Genomic DNA, 19427 nt, shown 5'->3' on the forward strand with positions numbered 1-19427 from the left:
ATGAAAAAGAGGTACTCTGGCCCTCACACTAGACCAGGTCCAAACTAGTGCTCTAATGCTTTCTTTCCTCTCAGTCTTACATCTAGAACATCCCCTCAGCCCCTAACTGATCACACTTTTGGTACTGGCCCATAGGCTGTACCCCACAACCAAACTAAGAGGATTAACAGGAGCCCTTCAATTGCTGTAATCCCCTTGGTCACTTGGAGGTAGCTGAAGTTTCAAAATAAAAAAAAAAAAACTTAAAAAACAAAAGAGCAAAATTGAAAAGTCTCTAGATAAAAATTTAGAATTGTATAGATCTAAATTAAATTTAAACTCCAACCTAAGTGCTTTGTGCATGAGTCAACTGACCCATGACAACAGAGATAACTATCTCAGTCCATCCATTTCAGATGCCCCTTACCTCATTTTTTTTTTTTTTTTTTTTTTTCTGTTTTATCCAGAGGAGTTTGGTCACTGATACAGTTTGGATATTTGTTCCCACCCAAATCTCATGTTGAATTGTAATTTCCTGTACTGGAAGTGGGGCCTGGTGAGAGGTGTTCAGATCACGGGGGTGGATCCCTCATGGCCTTGTGCTGTCTTCATGATATGAGTTCTCAGGCGATCCGGTCATTTAAAAGAGAGTGGCATCTCCTTCACCCTCCTTTCTTGCCCCTGCTCTGACCATGTGATGTGCAGGTTCCTACTTTACCTTCCACCATGATTGTAGGCTTCCTAAAACCTCCCTAGAAGCCAAGCAGATGCCAGCACCATGCTACCTGTAAAGCCTGCAGAAGAGTGAGCCAATTAAATCTGTTTTCTTTATACATAACCCAGTCTCAGGTATTTCTTTATAGCAATACAAGAATGACCTAATACAGTCATTTATCAAAGTAGTGTTACTTCCCAGGATTATTTGGTTTATGGAAAACGTATCTTCTCTTCCCACAATGTGATTTATCTTTCAGTTTTGCTACATGGCCAGCAAGTGTCTGACAGACAATATACTCTTAAAAAATACTTGTTAAATATATGATTGATTGACTGACTGACAGAATGAATGAATGAATGAATGACTTTGACTCCTCAGTTGAAATATTTTTGTTTTTAATTCTAAACTCTTTGGCTTCTTCCAGATGATAGTTCTATATCCAAGTTTCTGACACACATACTGCTAATTCCTGCTTTACTCTTTAAAGTGGGCCTCCCCTCCTCCTTGAGCACTTAGCTCAGGGGAAAATTTCTTGTGCTTTCTTGAATTTACCCACTCAGGAGTTCCTGAGGGCTGAGCTCCCAAAGTCACTTTAACATTTTTCATAAAAACTGCAAACAGAATGAAACTAATATATAATCAACACTTAGAGATGGAATTAATTGGCAGTGTATCAGATAGCTAATTTAATTACTCCAGGTAAGATGTATGAATTTTAACCATGTTTTAGAAACAGCAGCTGCTTCCCCTTCATGGTCCATCTAAGTGTTATTCAGATCAAAGTATTCCGGGCTTATGCCAAAAGCACCTTTCCTGCCCAGATACAGAGGAAAAGGAAGAAGCTTTCACCATTCAAGAACTTCCTCCCATCTTTAAATAAAGTAGTTCTGCTTATGTCTATTTTGCCTGGCTCCTAGAATTTCCTTTGAACAAAGGATATCATAGCTTTAAAAATAAAACAACCACCACCTGAAATACACTGGTCAAGTATTAGTGAGTTGTTTCCAAACAGGGGAGTAAGAAATTTTGAGTTTGCTGTTCTTTCCTTGCCTCATGAAACATGGCACTCATCAAGATCAGAAATTAAATCCTAGGGCTAGCTTAATATTCATGACTTAATGAAGAATTTAGAACTTCATGTACCCGAATTTGTCATACAATCAGATCACATGTTGTATTCCAGTTACTATGTATTTGGTCTACTTCTAAGACCTTCAGGCTTAGGGATGCTTATGTACTATATAAATCCATCCAAGTCCACTCCTTATGAATATTTTAGGCCAATTATCATTTCTCTTTAACTGTGCTTTCTCACCTTCTCTATTCCCTGTGGAAGACTGGTCTGCTTTATCACTTCAGGGGTGGAATGCATCCTGATGATCATACAGATTTAAACAGAGTGTGATATATAAAAACAACAACAAATCCACCGTAAAGTGACCTACTATTCGAAGAAACACATAAAGAAGATTTATTGTTTTTTAGTAACACAATTTCACAAATCTTCTTTCAATGATGACAGGAAAGCAAATCATCAGTGGTGGTCACCAAGGATTCTCCCAGGGATATTATACACACTTCCTAAATGTATAGTATGTAGCACATGAATATTGAAAGAACATTAAACGTGGTTTAAAATACATGATCAATTCTTTAAATCTATTTAAATTCATTTAAATCAGCATTGTTTGGGCTTTATCTACAATCTTCTTGGCAATAACCCTGTTTCCATAGTGACAAAAATTTGTATTTTATCTTCATGCATGCTTGTGGAAGTATAACAACTTTGTAATAAAGTTTACATATTATTTGCACATAAATTTCATTTTTGTGAGAAGTCCAAGCTACAGGTTTCTTTCCTTTAATCATCTATTGCTGTCTTGCCATTAAATACATAATTCACATTTCCTCTCAAATAATGAAAACTCAACAGAGGGCCATTCCTAACCACTTGCAAAACAGTTCTGAATCTACATGATGATCAGATCTTTGAAAATTGACAGGTACTATTAAGGAAAAGATAATGAAATCCTTCACAGATGTCACTCTTCATATAATATATATGTTTTATTAGCATAAATCCATTCATTTGTGCCTAATCAGTATTCTCTTACTTAATTGTTTCAAATGGTTAGTAAGTTTGCTTTGGCCAGTCAAAGTGAAACAGAAAAGTGAAGCAACAGAGACATTGTCCAGTTACCTATCCGCACCCAGAAATGAGGGCTTTATTTCAATAGTTTGCTGTCAGTTGAGCTGCAAATGTGTGTTCTTTACTAAAATTCCTTTTAATATTAATTTTTAATATAAAGCTTCCAGGGCCTGTACTGTTCTCTGTTTACATTTGTGGCATCAAAAAGCTGTACACATATGATTAGTGATAATTTATATATTATTTTATTCTTTAATACAAAAGTTAAACATAACTTTCCATTTATATGCCACTATGTCCACAATAGAATTTTTTTATTTTATGAAATTATAGCTATTACTTCAATTCATACATCACATTTTATTTAAAACTAATGCTTTTTTCCCTAGGAATTCACAAATCTGTAACCAGAAGAGTAAAAAACCAAAAGAGAAAGCCTTAAAATATCCCTTTAAAATGATTTGATTTTTCTGTTTACCCTCTGGATACAGGATGTAGATGGTATGACAGGGAAACATCTGGGTAAAGTAGGCAATATTTAAAAATGTGAACAGTATTTTTCTTAATATATGATAGTGTTGTACTGAGTTTACCACCTTATCAAGAATATAAGAACCATCAGTATATTATATTTCAAACCTGTACTACATAAAATGTGTAGTAAAGCATTTTCAATTGCATAAATTTCAATTTATAAGGAAATAATGCAAATGATATACATTGCATAGGATGTTCTTTGTTCTCACAAATGTTTCAGTCCTTTTTATGTCTTAACAATGAAATTTACCAGCTGTCTCTGAATATTTAAAGGGATATTATGTTGAACAGAGAGCTCTTCTTGTTTCCCTACACTCTTGCTTCAAAAAGGCACACTAAAGTCCAGTGAGTAAAAGAAAGAAGGAGGAAGGGACATTTGGGCAGAGACAGGAGACTGGCATTAATTCATTCATCTCACAGGAGAAGAAATCACCTTGATAAGCAAAGAGCTCCCACACCATTGGAAATATTCATCCATGTTAAGGTTGAGTGAGGTTGAATTAACAGGCTTACTGGCTTAATGCAATATCAATTTATTATCTTATAGTACTCTAGGTCAGAAGCTCCACTGGGCACAAATCAACATGTTAGTAAGACTGTGATTTTTCTTGAGCCCCTATGGGAGAATCCATTTACTTGCCCTTTCCAGATTCAAGAAGTCACTTACATTCCCAGGCTTGTGGCTTCTTCCTCTAACTTCAGACCTGGAAGCGTAGCAACCTTAAAGCTTTGTCTCTGACATTCATGCCTCCCTCTTATGACGCTTGTGATTACCTTGGACCCCACTGTGTGATCCAGGATAATCATCTCATCCTCTTTAATTCAATCATAACTGGAAAGTCCCTTTTGTCATGTAAGATGTTGGATTTGTAGGTTTTGGGGATTCAAATATAAACATCTTTGGGGATATCATTAATCTGCCTACCATAGTGATTTAAAATATAGATTGGTAAATGAATCTAGATTGCTAAGGGTCTTTCCAATGTTTATATTCTATAAATAAGCCAAAGAATTTAACTATCTATTTAACTATCTATTATCTGATAAAAAGTTTATTTGGATTAAGAAACTGACCACATAAATAAACAGATTCTCTTCACTCCTAAGAGTATTACTTTCTTTCTGTATGTCCATCCTAGATTACTAAATATTTTAGATAAAATTTATTGTTTAGAAGAAGACCAAGCTTCTCTTACATACTGTGGTCCCATCCTAACTGGTCCGAGAAGGGACAATTGCTAACAAAACCTTGCTGAAAAGTATGTGACTGATAAATTCAGGCAATTGGAGATTCTTAACAATTATGCAACAGGAATTTGTGGCTTTTCCAGGATGTTGCTATCTCAAAGGCTGCAGTGGTCATTGGTCAGGGAATTTTTGTCTCTCTTTCAAAAAAAAAGAAAAAGATTAAAAAACACTATTTTTCCTTCTTCTTATGTACCTCCTATAAACTCCTAAATAGGAAAGAAATGATCAAGTTCCTAACTTGTAATTCATTTATCAGAAGCTGTTAAATATGCCACCAATGAAAAAATATGGCTTAACTAACTCATGTACGAATTACATCAACTTACATATACCAGTCTTCAGTTTCTTGTGGCCTTCAGCAAAAGATGTTCTGAAATGCTAAATAGAATAAAGCACTCTGCAATTTGGATTGATAGGAGACCTAAATTATACTTAAAGCAATTGACCAAATGATCTTGGTAGATCTTAAAGTGATAAACATTGCCATGAAAACAGTGACCACTTAATTCATCAGTAGAATAGTCTACATTCTAAAAAATTCTAACTGGGGAAAAAATATTCTATGGAAAAATCTTCTTTGTGGACCTACCACCAGGACAAAAGGGAACATATTTATACTAATTAAATTTCCATTGAAATCTATTTATTTTCTATTGAAATCATTAAATTAACTAAGACAAGGAAAATTATCCCAATTGGAGTTTGATAAAACTTGCTGGAAGTTTTCCCTCACTACAACATCAGGTGTATATATGCATGCACACATATCAACACACACAATCCGAGTAATAATCATTGTTAATGTTTACTGAACACTCAATGAATGTCAAGCACTAGGCTCAAAACACCATATTAGGAACCATTTTTTCCCACTGTGAAGAAGTTAAAACTGAAGTTAAGAGAAGCTATAAAATTACTAGTCAATGGCAAAACTAGAATTTGAAAATAGGCGGTTTAACTCCAGGGCCTACATTTTTGATCCTCATGTAATATTGTCCCTCTATCAGTGGCCAAAAGTAATACCCAAAGAGAGAAATACATTTAGGTATAATATATCACAGAAACTGAACACATAAAAATCAATATTTGTAAGTTTTGTTTGTTTGTTTTCTGAGACAGTCTCACTCTGTCGCCCAGGCTGGAGTGCAGTGGTGCTATCTCGGCTCACTGCAACTTCTGCCTCCCAGTTTCAAGTGATTCTCTGGCCTCAGCCTCCTGAGTAGCTGGAATTACAGGCTAGTGCCACCATGCCCAGCTAACTTTTTGTATTTTTAGTAGAGATGGGTTTCGCCATCTTGCCCAGGTTGATCTCAAATTCCTGAGCCCAGGCAACCTGCCCACCTGGGTCTCCCAAAGTGCTAGGATTAAAGGCATGAGCCACTGCACCTGGCCCAATATTTGTGAGTTAATGTTCTTAATGCCTAAATATATTCTTAAGATTTCCTTAAATTTCACTAATTTCAATATAAATATATAGCTAAACTGTAGAGTTAGCCCCAATTTTCTGGAGGCTTCTTGTGGCAAAATTGCATAAGAGGTATTCACAGCAATTCATTAAGTTTAAATGGCTTTTAAATCATAAGATAAACATTAAAGTCAATGACCAGATGGAAATTTCCAATACTCCTCATACCAGCTACACTATTGTCAAATATATCAGTGGGAACGTCCTGAATGATGAAGAATCTAATAATATATTGTTCATCATTCATTTTTATTCACACATCCATTCATTCATTCTACAGATATTTATTGAGTAAAATAAAGCAGAAGCTTTGCAGACGTAAGGATGACAGCAGACTTACCCCAAGGATTTCAATGGATGTGATCACAATTGATGGATGTAATGGCAGGCTATAAGAGATGCACTTGACCTGTGAAAGGAAACACAGGACTGAACTCCTTAGTTAAGTCTGTAAGAATATACAAGATATGGCCCAACAAATGAAGGGTAAAAAATTTTTGGGGGCAGAGGGAACAGCAACTGCAATGGCAGAAAGGTCTGCGAACATGTCATAGTCAAGAACTCTTCAGTATAAGTGGACAATAGTAGAATCATGTGGAAGAATACACAGTGAAAGCTGAAAATGTAGGTGCAGGCTGGATCATGCACCTACACTTAAAATATTATTCAAGGATTTTGAACGTTTTTAGGTAATGGGAATGCAACTAATATGGCCACCTCCATGCCTCTTCGTTTCATATCAGATGAAGCAAATGAATAGGACAAGTCTAATTTGAGGCATGCCTCTATCCTCCCTGTCATTTAAAAAAAGAGGCCCCATGGCCATTTTTGTTTAGAATATGGCATTTATTTCATTCACAAAAAGAAAATGCATATAGCCTTTGCTTGCCAAGGAAGGCGTTAGAGAATATAATTATTCACAGCAAAATAAAGAACTGGAAGGGACATATGTGAGTGGAAAGAGGGGAAGCTGACTGTATTTGCCTGGTGCTGAGAAGTACACAGGACAAGTGAAATGCTGAGTAATAGCTGTGGGAAGAAGGGCAGGGGAAGAACACTGGTAGGTGGGTTCTGAATGGAGATAAGGGGAAAGCTGTAAATTCTGAACTGAAGATGAAAGTTATGTGTGGATGGTGAATGGGAGAAACTTGTAAGGTTGGGTGAAAGAGCATACAGAATAGAGTAGTTCTTACCATTTGCAAGGGCTAGTATCTCTGGAGTTAGAAGTATATGCCAACATTTATGTGTGAACCAAAAAAGATATTGAAAAACTTGATAATTATGTGAATGAAATGAATAGGGATTGATGGCAAGAAGAATAGAGAGGAAGAAGATTGTTTAAGAAAAGAAAAAACTGGCAATATCCATTTCAAAATAAGCTATATTCTGCCTCTTACACCCACACAAAAGTGAAATAAAATTTGCCAAAAGGAAATTGTCAATTGTCAAAGAAAAAAAGAAAACTGGCAGTCCTAATTATACTTGCTAGAAATGAACAAACTGAATAATCTCTACGAATCATTCTCATTGCTGTCCAGTACAAAATCCTGAGTAGCATCCTTAATTTGGATATTCAATATTTTATTATTGATTTACAACCCAACTTGTTTTCACAACAGATCTAAGTCATCTGAAAGAAACTTTATACATTAAGACAGCAAAATATAAATGCAAAAATAACGAGAGTCATTGGAAATAGAATAAGAGCTGGACCAAGAACAGGAGATGAGCAGAGATGGGTATATCATGTTGCCTTTAAGGCCAACATTAATTCCTATCCCTTTGCTAAGCCACAGATTTGTCTTTTCCTCCCAGCCAAAGAAGAAAAGAAAATGATTCAACTATATGGTTATCCTTTTCTGTGAAGAGAAAAATGTATTATCAGTTCTTCAGAAGTATATGTTTAGAATTTAGATACCAAATTTGAATGAAATATTAGTTGAATACATGTTATCTGAGTGTCATCTCAGGAAAATTAATATCATTAGCGAATATTTTAAAAAGCAAATCAAAACCCCCTTTTCTGTTGTATTTATTTATTTTTGAGACAAGGCTTCCCTTCATTGCCTGGGAGCTGCAGTGAAGTGGCCTTATTATGGTTCACTGCAGCCTCCAGCTCCTGGGCTCAAGCTATCCTCCTTCCTCAGCCTTCCAAGTGGCTATGACTATAGGCATGAGCCACCGAGCCCAGCTAATTTTTTTTTTTTTTTTATAGAAATGGGGTCTTGCTTTGTTGCCCAACCTGGTCTAGAATACCTGGCTTCAAGCTCTAGCTTCAAGGGATCCTCACACCTCAGCCTCCCAAAGTGCTGGGATTACAGGTCCTTCTCCAATTTAAACACCATAATACTCTTTTGTATTTTTTATCTTCAATAAGTTTAGAGTGTCTTAGCTACAACTGAAAATGCTGTTTAAGGTAGAAAGTAATTTATTTTTCCAGAATTTCCTTCCAAGTTTAGTAAGTACTTCCAAAACAAGAGAGACTATGTAAGTTGGGAATTGGTATATCACTATTATCACTATAACTACACTTTTTCTTGAAAACATATCAAATATTTAATTTCTCTCTCCAGATCTTATTCTCTAAGTAAACCTGATTTGTAAAATCAATCTACAAACGGCTTTTTCAGCTGTCATTTTATAAGGATTACTTGAATTTTTATGAAAAACTACATTTGTTACAACCCAAAGGCATTTTCAAGCAAAGTAGCATTTTTACTTCAATTTTATTCAAATTATTTTATACAAACTATGTTCATATATACCAAAGAATTATGACAATGTGTATTTTGAAAAAATCAACTTCACACTGAGAGGCACTTGATAGTTATTTGAAATATATATTATTCTTCTTGCTCTCTGCTTCCAACACAGCCTAAAACCAACTGGCATTTCAAGCTCTGTTATTACTTAACACATAAAAATATGTATTTTAGTGCATACGCGTTATACAGCAAAAATTTCACAGTTACAACTAACGTTATGTTTTCTTTTAAGTCACAAATAGTTTAAGTTCTATGTTAAATGCCATGCACATTTAGCCTACCCATGATACCAAAATGTTTCATTTTTATTTTAGTTCCAAATTATGGAGCAGAAACCTGAAATAGAGAGTTCATTTTAGTCATATATCTAAAAGAAACTAATCAAGGTAGATGAGCCTTCTAATTTTAATTATGAAATAAATGTAGCATAATCTAATAAAAGCCAAAATTATAGCACTCAAATACCTATTTAAGTCTTCTTACTATGGAAACTTTCTGAAGTCAAATAAACAGAAATTCGTTTAGGTTCTGGAAAGTACCAACTAGCATAGGTGCTAACTACAAAGTTTTTGAAATCAGTTAGGGGAAAGAAGAAATGGTTGTAAAGGCAATGAGAAGAAAGGAGGTTACTTTATATGATACTTGACATAAAAAAGAACATGTATTATAAGAATTGTAACTAAGTCATCTTTACTGAAAACATCTGAAAGTTCCAACATGAAAGGCAGTATTATGTATTCATGAATTCAAGAAAAGGATGCAGGTGACTTCTCTACAGGAGGGCATGTCTTCATAATTATATTTGGCACTTGAAAAGTGCATCACTTTAAGAGCAATTTTGAATGTCTTTAATGTGTATTTATTAGGCATAATGAAAACATACACAATCGGATATTATAGGCATTAGAAAAAGAAGGACAAGGGTTTAACTGCACTCATTTCCTCATTTAAGAAGTTCTCTGGATGGATGCACCTTCAAGGTAGTTCATCTCTTCTAGAACTTCTTTCATTTATAGATATACATTTGTAATTTATCAAGGGAATTTTGTAGAAGATTTTGGTCCATTTAAAATGCTTGTTTATTTATATTCCACATCCTCCTATTAGCCAATTTAATCAGGTATATAACTTAAGATGAGAGAACATAAAACATCCAGTGGCCCTGATTTTTTACTTTGATGACAATCCCCAAAATTTCCTTTATACCCAATGCATTAAGACAATAGGCATTCCCAGAAAAAGATATTCCAGAATGTCTAACTATGGTGCTCCCAGGAATAAGCACTTCTTAAGAAATATAACCTTATCTAAACTTCAAAAGAGTAATAATAAGCTAAATATGTACCACAGATAAAATATATATCTACCATTATTATTAACAGGTAACCAATAGGTATCCCGAATGATAGTCTCACTATTAACCACACTACATTTGAATATAAACTTGAGATGCTATTTTAGATTACATAACTAAAAATCAAGTCAAATATATTTTTCTTGTTACATAGAAGGTATCTGTTTTATTGAATTCAAACATGGTGATAGAACTTAGAAGTTCATGAACACTGAATTCATCTATAGACTATGTTCTCAATGAATAGCTTAATTATTAAGTTATTAAATTTAATTATTAAATTGAGCAGCCACCTTTTCAGAGCAGCCCATGTGGACTGGCTTTCTTGGTCCCCTAAGTGCTCCTAATTATTCAAACAAAGTTTTACCATTAATATATTTGATGGTAGAAGACTGTATAATATAATATATAAAAAACTTCTTTGGCTTGAGCACAGATAGCAATGTGTATCTATCTATCTATCTATCTATTTTTCTATCTATAATGTATATATGTGTATCTCATAATGATTTTTAAAGTCATCATGTAGTCATATTATTTTAGAGTTTAGATAGAGTCAGGGATAAGTATAAATTGTGGTAGAATTTAGAAAATGCACAATTTCTAAAAATAGAGACTTTTAGCATTAAGCACCATAAAATCCTCTCTCATTTTTTTCTTTTACTTTCTTTAATATATCCCTGGATTTAAAGTAGTATAAACTATCTCCACTCAATTATTCACATTTTAATTAGGTTTAAAAAGCAGTATGCTATTTTTTCACACAGTCTCTAAAAAGAAGAGAGATGCAATAGATAAAAGACATTACCATGTTTTCACTTTGAAGATAGAAGCTGAATTTCACTCTGGGATTTTCAGTTTACTGATCTGCAAAAATTGTTTGGGGTAAAATGCTTTATTTCTCAAATAACTCATTAAGAATTTATTACAACAATTCCATATAATGATTCAACATGTTTTCCAAATGAAATCCTTTGAAATAAATATAATCATTCTTTTTTACTTTTAGCTTAATATTGCATGTTCGGATTTTACAGACATGCGATTTGAACATAAATGTACACAACTACTTTACCTATATAATTGAAGAATTATGTCTATAGGAAAGTGAAATGCTTTATCCATAATATCCAGATATCAGATATCCATAATATCAGAACTACAAAAGAAGAAATCCTTATTATGTCAAAAAGGGATTGTAGCTTTCTCCTTTCTGTAGCAGAGGTAGAAAGTAGTCTTAACCAATAATTGTTTTATTGAATATTAAGACCATGTCCTACATGTAAACAGTTCTAATAAAACAGAAAAATGTGGAGCAAAAGTAATAGGAGAGACACTTGGATAAAAAGGGCAAAGACCAAAGTTGAAGTATTGAAAATCTTAGTGAAAGTTAGCTAAGTCAACTAAGAATACCTCTATACTAAATAAACTGAGTTTCAGTGAGTGGAAATAATTAAAGTCATTGATGTAGAGGTCAATTTCAGGTCATTCCTAGCACTAAATTTGAAAAAAAATCAAAGTAGCTATTTTTTTAAATAAATGAATATATTTTATGGATCTCTGAGTTTAACGTTTATACTAAAGGAAAAAAATCAATAAAGTTATGTCAACCTGAAAATAACTGGGGAATGTGTATTGCTGAACTAAAAAAAGATCTATAACCCCAGTTTACAGTTTCATATTTTGCAATTAATTAATAAGGAAGGCAAACACACATTTATCTAGATTAGGAAAGTTTTCAAGTGTGTAAGGGTCTAAGGTCCAGAAGGTAGTGATCCATTTCAACTTAGGGAGAAAGGCTAAGTGTTATGTAATGGGAAGAGGACCTCAACTCGTTGGAAGACTCATCTCAACCACCTGCCAATGATAGAGAATGAATAAACACAAATTTTCACACAGTGCCCAGCTCACATGAGAAACCATTCAAATATTGAAAAAGCCATGCAAATTCCATAATAAAATGTAAAAGAAGACCAAGTAAATCAAACAGTGTTGAGAAAGTACATATATCATTTAATTTAGATATTTTTAAATGATGCATATGTAATTTAAGTACATCCAAATGTGTAAATAAATATTGGAGAGAACCTTCCAGTGAGTCAAAGTGTAGATTCTAGATAACAAAGTAAATTAATTTGTACTTTAGTAAAAACCAGCCCAGCAGTGAATAAAAATAGTGCCCTGAGGATGGGGAGTACCTGGTGAACCCTGGTCAACCAGCACAGCCATGTGGTCAATGGGCTGTCTTCTCCCATCCACATTCACACATCCAGTCTCTATGGTGTCAGTCAGGCTCTTGGGAGATGACTGAACAAAGTGGGAGAGAAAGGACACTTTTTGACCATGTAACAGAAATTCTTCTGCAAGCCCTACAGATTTGGGAAGATGAACACCATAGTCTAACCAACTTGAATAGAACTAAACCGTGTAAGATTATGAAGCAATTCTCCCTTTATACTGAGAAGTCTTAAGGCACAAACAGTACAATGCACTACCCAATTTAGTTTTCCATAACCAAAAGGAGGGCAAGGGAGACAGGCATGCAGATTACCAAAGCATTGAAAAATAATACCTATGAGAAAGGCAGAACATTGTATGTTTTCTAGATGAAATGGACTTAAAGGAGAATTTAAAGGATTTAAGTTTGCTGTAAGAAAGATTCTCCTGGCACTGTGAGTTGTTAAACATTACAGTGGTTTGCTGAGACTGCAGGAACTCCAATTCTGAGAATCTTTAGAAATGGGAAAGATTCAGACCTGCTACTTAGAGAGACTGAATGTGGGCTTTATTCAGCTAGAACTCTGCAAGTGCCTGCTAACCCTGTGAGTTTAATTGTTAAGTACTTATACGAACAGTATTTTCCATCTAACAGTTCTGACTCAGTACTGTATACAGTTGTTGGGGGAAGCAGTTGCAACAACCCACTTTTTATAGTACATAAAAGCGTGTGAAGGAATAGTTTGTCATGAGGAATCCTAGTGATATCTCTGGGCACCTGTACTTTCTGATCCTAGATTTCTCATGTAAATTTCATATAGCATTTATTAATAATCAAAGGCTTTTATAATATGTTGCAGTTTTGAATAATTCATGCTAATGAAGCATTAAACCATGATGGAAAATATCAAACATAAAAAAATTAAAATTGGGCAATTTCAGTTTTCCCTCTTGATATCATACAGACTTAAATACTGTTTTTTATGTGAAACCTCAAAAATTGGTCTTTAAGTTTGGATACTTAGTCACTAGTAGTCCAAAACTAATATATATATATATATTTATTATATATATATAAAAATTACACACACATACACATTCACACACATTTTCTTGAAACACATTTGAAGCCTTAAAACATAATAGTATGTACCAAGAAATGAATTAATAATATATTTAACTCATATAATCTGGATGAAATTATTTTATAAAAAGAATGTGAATAAATTGAATAGTAACTAAATTGAATAGTTTACTAAGTTAAAAAGTAATCACGCTAATTGCATGTTAATATATTTGTATATTATACAATAAATTATCCAACTCAGACTTCCACAAAGAATTATTTTACTTCCCCTTAAAGAATGTGCATAGTTGAGCATTAGATATAATCAAGTTTTCACTACCTATACCTTTCCTTTTGCCAATGATTTGAGGGAAAATCCTTGAGTTTTTCTCATAAAGTAACAGTAGCATTATTAAACTAATCTCAACTGATGACTTCACAAAAGCACATTATAACGTGCCACTCAAACTTTCTACACTGCCCAAATCAGCAGATTCATAAGTTGACATAGCACAGAGGAGCTACCTTCAGAGCCCTGCAGATAACCGCATTCACTAAGTATTTACATCCGTAGCACTATAGATCCTACTGACTGGATTGAAAATACACATGTAAATACACACCCCTCTCTGTGTCACAGTCTGTCAATAAATTGTATAAACGGACACGATGTATCTCCATACCTATGGATAAGCTTTACGTTTTAAATGTCCACCACCTACTCATTGTATCAGGATACTACCTCTCAATATCTTTTTGTTTGTGTTGAGTTGGAACGTTTGTGTATGTATGTGTGTGCGCGCGCACATTACCGGAGAGGGAGATCCGTTCTTGCAGAGGGGTCCCCTGAAGACTCCTTTAATGCCCCGGTAGTGCCCATTGCTGAGATGTCTCGAACTGATGACCAAGTAACAAGCCATGTGGGTCCGGGCGGAGGCGCAGAGTCTCAACTCCTCACTAGGCGACCAGCCGTGGAAAGCGGGCGGGTTTCTCAGCCGCAACAGCGACTGCCACCTCCCGAGAAGAAGCGGCCAGCAGGACGCAGAGGGAGGCGGCGGCAGCGCGTCCCTGCTCCGCGCCCCGTGCGGGGCTCCTGCTGCCGACAGCTGCTGCTCTGACAGAGGCGGCGGCGGCGACAGCACAGAGCACGGAGGGGACCCGGCGAGCCAGTCCACATGCTGCTCTGAGGAGGTGGCTGCTCAACCGCGGGCCAGCGATATATTTATTTAAGGACAACTTCCAGGGTCCTCCAGGGAATCAGGAATTCCCCCGCCCCTTTCCTCCCGCCCCCTGCCTTCGCGCCTGGCGCCTGCCCGGGGGATGCTCAGGCGCGGGTACCCATCGTCCGGCCGGGGGCGTCCTGGGCTGCAGGCTGCAGTGCCGGGATCCAGCAGCAGCCGCCGCCGCCGCCGCCGCTGCCTTTGTGGGGAGAGTGGCGGGGAGTCCTTGGGAGCGCCAAAGCGCTGCCCCCGCTGCAGTCGGGAGAGGGCGGAGGAGGCGACGGTCGGGCCGGGGTGAGGACAGGGAGTTGGGGACGCGGCGACCTGTGCTTGAGGAGGGCAGTTAGCGCCGCTGCTGGGAGCTGCGGGCTCGGGGCTGCCCAGGAGGCTCAGGTGTGCTGTGGGGCGAGGCCAGGGGATGACAGCTGCCGCGGCGGCCGCGAGGGGCTCTCGGGGCTGCGGGACCCGCCTCTCCCGCCTCCCGGCCTCAGCCGCCCAGCCCCCCGGTTCGTCTGCCCTATCTCTGAGCCAACTTTCTACTGTGTTTGGGAGTCACCTGGGAGGACTGGGGAGGCCATGGTGGAGGAGATGGGCAGGAGGAGAGCGTTTTCTTTACTCTTTCGTTGCCTGGTGGCCTTCAGCTTTTCTTCAGCGCTCTGGCTGACGGCGGCGTTGGCAGAAGCAACAGCTCCCCAGCCGGCTGCAAGAATGAGCTGTGAAGCCACAAATAGGGCAGACAGATTAGATGCGCCATGGTAGGGAACGCACGGACGAGGAAAGTTTTGGGCAGAAAACTTATATAAGGTATAGAAACGAGACATGCATACGTATATGTGCATATATATGCACGTACCCAGAGTTATGAAGATTCACTTACAAGCCTTTCCGTATCTTTAACGAGGCACATATTTTTGGTCTGTATAAGACCTCTGTGCTTTCAAAACCCCCAACAGTCATCCCCCTCAGAAGTGGTTTTTAACGGACGTTATTTCGTTTACCGTAATTTAAGCCACCAGAGAGCGAGCCGCACTGAGAATAAAAAAACCTGTGTAGAAATGTGCTCTGAAAGGAGAAGATAGCCCTCCCAAGGGTTTGGAGACACCCCGCACTCTCTTCCACCCCGCGGTTGCTTAATGGGGTTCTGCAATCCATCTCTGCCTCACCTCGCCTTGTCTGTGCCTCGGAGAAGGTAAAGGTTCACCTCCTCTCAGTCTGTTGCTTCAGCGCTGGAATTGAAAGGTTACCGCCAATGCTCTGAGTATTCTCCCCAGTATTGTCCTCCCCTGTCTCCCACAATACCTCATTGGCATCCCGGTTGACATTGACACAAAAGCAAAAACAGGTTAAAAGAAAAAAAAAAAAAACTGTTAATTTAATTTTTCCTATTCAGGCAACTCATAAAATTCTTAAGCAAAAAAGGAACAAAAAAGAATCTAATTGTAACTTTTGTAACTACCCAATAAAGGCTTGACTTTTTGTTTACATCATTCCAATGGCTTAATATCCTTAATATTTTATTTAAAAATACATAGATGTACTTCTCATTTTAAAGGTTTCATATAGTATTTTAAAGTGTTTGCAAAGCTTCTGAGTATATAAGGTAAAAAGGCCACTTCCTTGCAAACCTTCAGAATAAAAATTACTGAAACTGGGACAGTGCAATGTAAATCTTTTAGGAATTGTTTATTTTAAATAAATTGTTGGTAAGAACTTTTGAAATAAAAATAAATTTATAGAACAGTGGCAGTAGATGCAACAGATCCATCTTCTCCTTTCTATTGATGCATTTAACACCACATCAATGGCGTGTTTAGCAACATAGTGTTTATTCAACTTAACAGCTGTAAAGTGTTTCCTGAAGCTGAGAACAAGTAATATTACTCATGTATAGACATTAGATATATTTTATACAAAGAAAACAATGTATTTGCAAATAGTAAAACTTCAAAAATAGGTGAAATATTGACCAAAAAATGAATAAAGTGGAATTTTTAAAGAAGATAGTGTGGCTCAGTTGATAGCTACTATTTTACTCTGGATAAATAAATGTAGGTAGCAAACAGCATCGAGGACCAAGGCATAGGCAACTTAGAATGTATTAGAAAGATGAATGATATAATTTCTGTAAATAACAGCCCAAGGGTACTATGTCTTCTTCATTGAGTAAATATACTTCCTAATACTGCTTAATTATTTTTATGAATCAGCCATATTTTTATAAAATGAAAGTATGGATAAGAGTAATCAAAATATAAAATTCAAACACACTATTCTGTTTTATATCTTATTCAAAGTACTTGTTAGCCATCCTGACATTCTTGTCATTAGACCATTATCTTGTGTCTATTTGAGTTTTTCCCAGAGGAAACAAAATAATCTACTTTTTATAGTAATGTTTCAAAGACTACTGTAATTTTGCTGAATTTCTTAAAAATTTTTAAATTTCGAAGTATTTTTCCTTTAGAAATGGATAACACAGAATTTGTTCATTTGCCATATCTTAAACGTTAGGTTGTCCTTTTCTTTCTAATTTTTGCCATTCATCTTAAAATATTGAGGCAAAAAATTGGCACATTTGTCACATTTATCTAGTTTTAAGAATAATTCTAAAAACAAACAGAAAATGAAAGCAACTCCCTTCTTTTCCTTGCCAGATTTTGACTGATAACTATCAGTGTGGTGTCATCATATTTCACAACTCCCCATTTTTGCTAGCATATATTTTAGATGTGGCTCACCAAATATAAATAAAAGAAAGATGTGTATATTTATTTACATAGTTGCTAAAGATATCAAGTTGCTCAGTTGTCTTAACTTTTCTCTCTACTAAAAGAGATACTTTCTTTCCAACTCCAGTAATTAAAAATTTTCAGTGAAAAGTGAAAGAAAATTGGAAATATGTCTATGCTAAATGAGTTTTAGATATGAGTAAAATTCTATTACAGCAAACATTATGAAAAGCAAATATGTGCAATTTCACAAGGTCCATTTATTTAAAACAATATTTATCTGATGAGTCCTCATTCCATGGAAGAGGATTTGAACGGCAAAGGGCATGGACTTCAGCCTGTAACCAAGTTGATATTTCCATGTATTTCCAGATTCATAGCTGTGTCATAGATGATTGACACAGTGAGAAGTCCTCTCTTCTATTACCTTTATCAACATATCTTAAATACACCCCTGGCTCCACCTTAGTCCAAACCAGTATTATCTCCTGCTTGGGCCATTCTAATATCTTCCTAACTAGTCTTCCTGCCTCCAGTGTTGCCCCCATACACAATTTATTCTTTATATCCAAAGGCTATAGTGATATTTATTTTAATATATTATATCCTAGTACATCCCTGTTTAGCTATCTAATGATTTCATATCACACTCAGAATAACATCTAAACTATACTCTGTTTTAAAAGTCCTGTTTGATCAGGTCCCTGCCTGCCTCCTTCTTCTGCCTTCCCCTGGGAAATCCCTCTGCTCTTCACAGTGTTCCTCAGGCACATGCAGCTTTTCACTGCAGAGTCTCTTTTCCAGCTCTTCTTTTTACTAGAAATCCTCCTATCTGCACGTCACAAGGGAAACATCTTCTTGTCCTTCAGGTCAGATACAAAGGTTGTCTCTTCAAAGGGGCCCTTCCTTCTGACCAACGAAGCTAACGGAGCTACTTAGAACCTGGCACTTTTTTTTGTTGTTGTTAAATAAATTAATAGACTTTATTTTTAGAGTAGTTTTAGGTTTGCAGAAAAATTGAACAGAAAGTACAGAGAGATCCTATATATCCCCTTACTGCCCCAGCAGACAGGTTTTTCTATTATTAACATCTTGCATTTATGTGGTACATTGTTACAATTGAAGACCCAATGTTGATATAATATTATGAACAAAAGTTCATGGTTTACATTAGGGTTCACTCTTCGTATTGTAGAGTCTACAGGTTTTGACAAATGTATAACAACATGTATTAACCATTACAGTATCATACAGAATAGTTTCACAGCACTAATATTCCCTGTGCTCCGTCTGTTCATCCTTCTTTATCTCCCTCTGAATCCTTGGCAACCACTGATCTTTTTACTCTTTCCTTAATTTTACCTGTTCAAGAATGTTGTGTAGGTGGAATCATACAATAATTAGCTCTGTCAGACCGGCCTCTTTCATTCAGCAACAGACATTTAAATTTCTTCCATATCTTTTTAGTGGCTTGATTATCTCCTTAATTTTTGTTAATGAATAATATTCCACTATATTAGGGGTTGAATTCTGCACCCCCCCCCCCCCCACTTAAAATGGCAAAGTCCTAATCACCTGTGAATGCTACCTTATTTGGAAATACGGTTTTTGCAGATGATCAAGTTGAAATGATGTCATTGGGGTGGACCCTAATCCAAAATGACTCTTGTCTTTATACAAAAAAAAAAAAAAAAAAAAAAAAAAAAAAGGTTTGGGAAGGATTTGAATGCAGAGACAGAGGCACAAGGAGAATGTCATGTGAAGATTGTAGTCCTTATGCCATGAGCCAATGCCATGTACTAAAGAATGCCAGAAGATTGCTAGCAAACCATCAGATGTTAGGAAAGAGACAAGGAACAAATTATCCTTCAGAAGAACCAACCCTGCCAATACCTTGATTTCAGACTTCTAGCCTCCAGAATTGTGTTACAATTAATTTCTGTTGTTTAAGGCACCCAATTTGTGATACTTTGTTACAGC

General features: G+C 36.2%; 2 protein-coding genes across 6 annotated transcripts in view; both read right to left on the reverse strand.

The window, feature by feature from the left end:
* The window catches only part of ZNF804B (zinc finger protein 804B), a 622860-nt gene extending 608087 nt beyond the window's left edge, over nucleotides 1-14773 (reverse strand). For 2 of the 3 annotated variants that reach the window (XR_010120080.1, XM_055272789.2), the window contains exon 1: nucleotides 14311-14773. Coding sequence is in view for 1 of the 3 variants with exons in the window: in XM_055272789.2 (XP_055128764.1) it covers nucleotides 14311-14418 (108 nt within the window). In the remaining 2 variants the exon portion in view is untranslated. Of the gene's footprint in view, nucleotides 1-6436; nucleotides 6506-11023; nucleotides 11083-12413; nucleotides 12523-14310 lie in introns of all 3 variants that reach the window. The other variant, XR_010120081.1, reaches the window with a different exon arrangement.
* Nucleotides 14774-15205: 432 nt separating this feature from the next.
* LOC134736210 (uncharacterized) overlaps nucleotides 15206-19427 on the reverse strand; it is a 79780-nt gene continuing 75558 nt past the window's right edge. For all 3 annotated transcript variants that reach the window (XM_063636426.1, XM_063636427.1, XM_063636428.1), the window contains one exon: nucleotides 15206-15431. In XM_063636426.1, the coding sequence (XP_063492496.1) occupies nucleotides 15255-15431 (177 nt within the window). In that variant the 3' untranslated portion in view covers nucleotides 15206-15254. The remainder of the gene's footprint in view (nucleotides 15432-19427) is intronic.

Source organism: Symphalangus syndactylus, chromosome 3 (assembly GCF_028878055.3).
Source record: "Symphalangus syndactylus isolate Jambi chromosome 3, NHGRI_mSymSyn1-v2.1_pri, whole genome shotgun sequence".
Lineage (NCBI taxonomy): Eukaryota > Metazoa > Chordata > Mammalia > Primates > Hylobatidae > Symphalangus > Symphalangus syndactylus.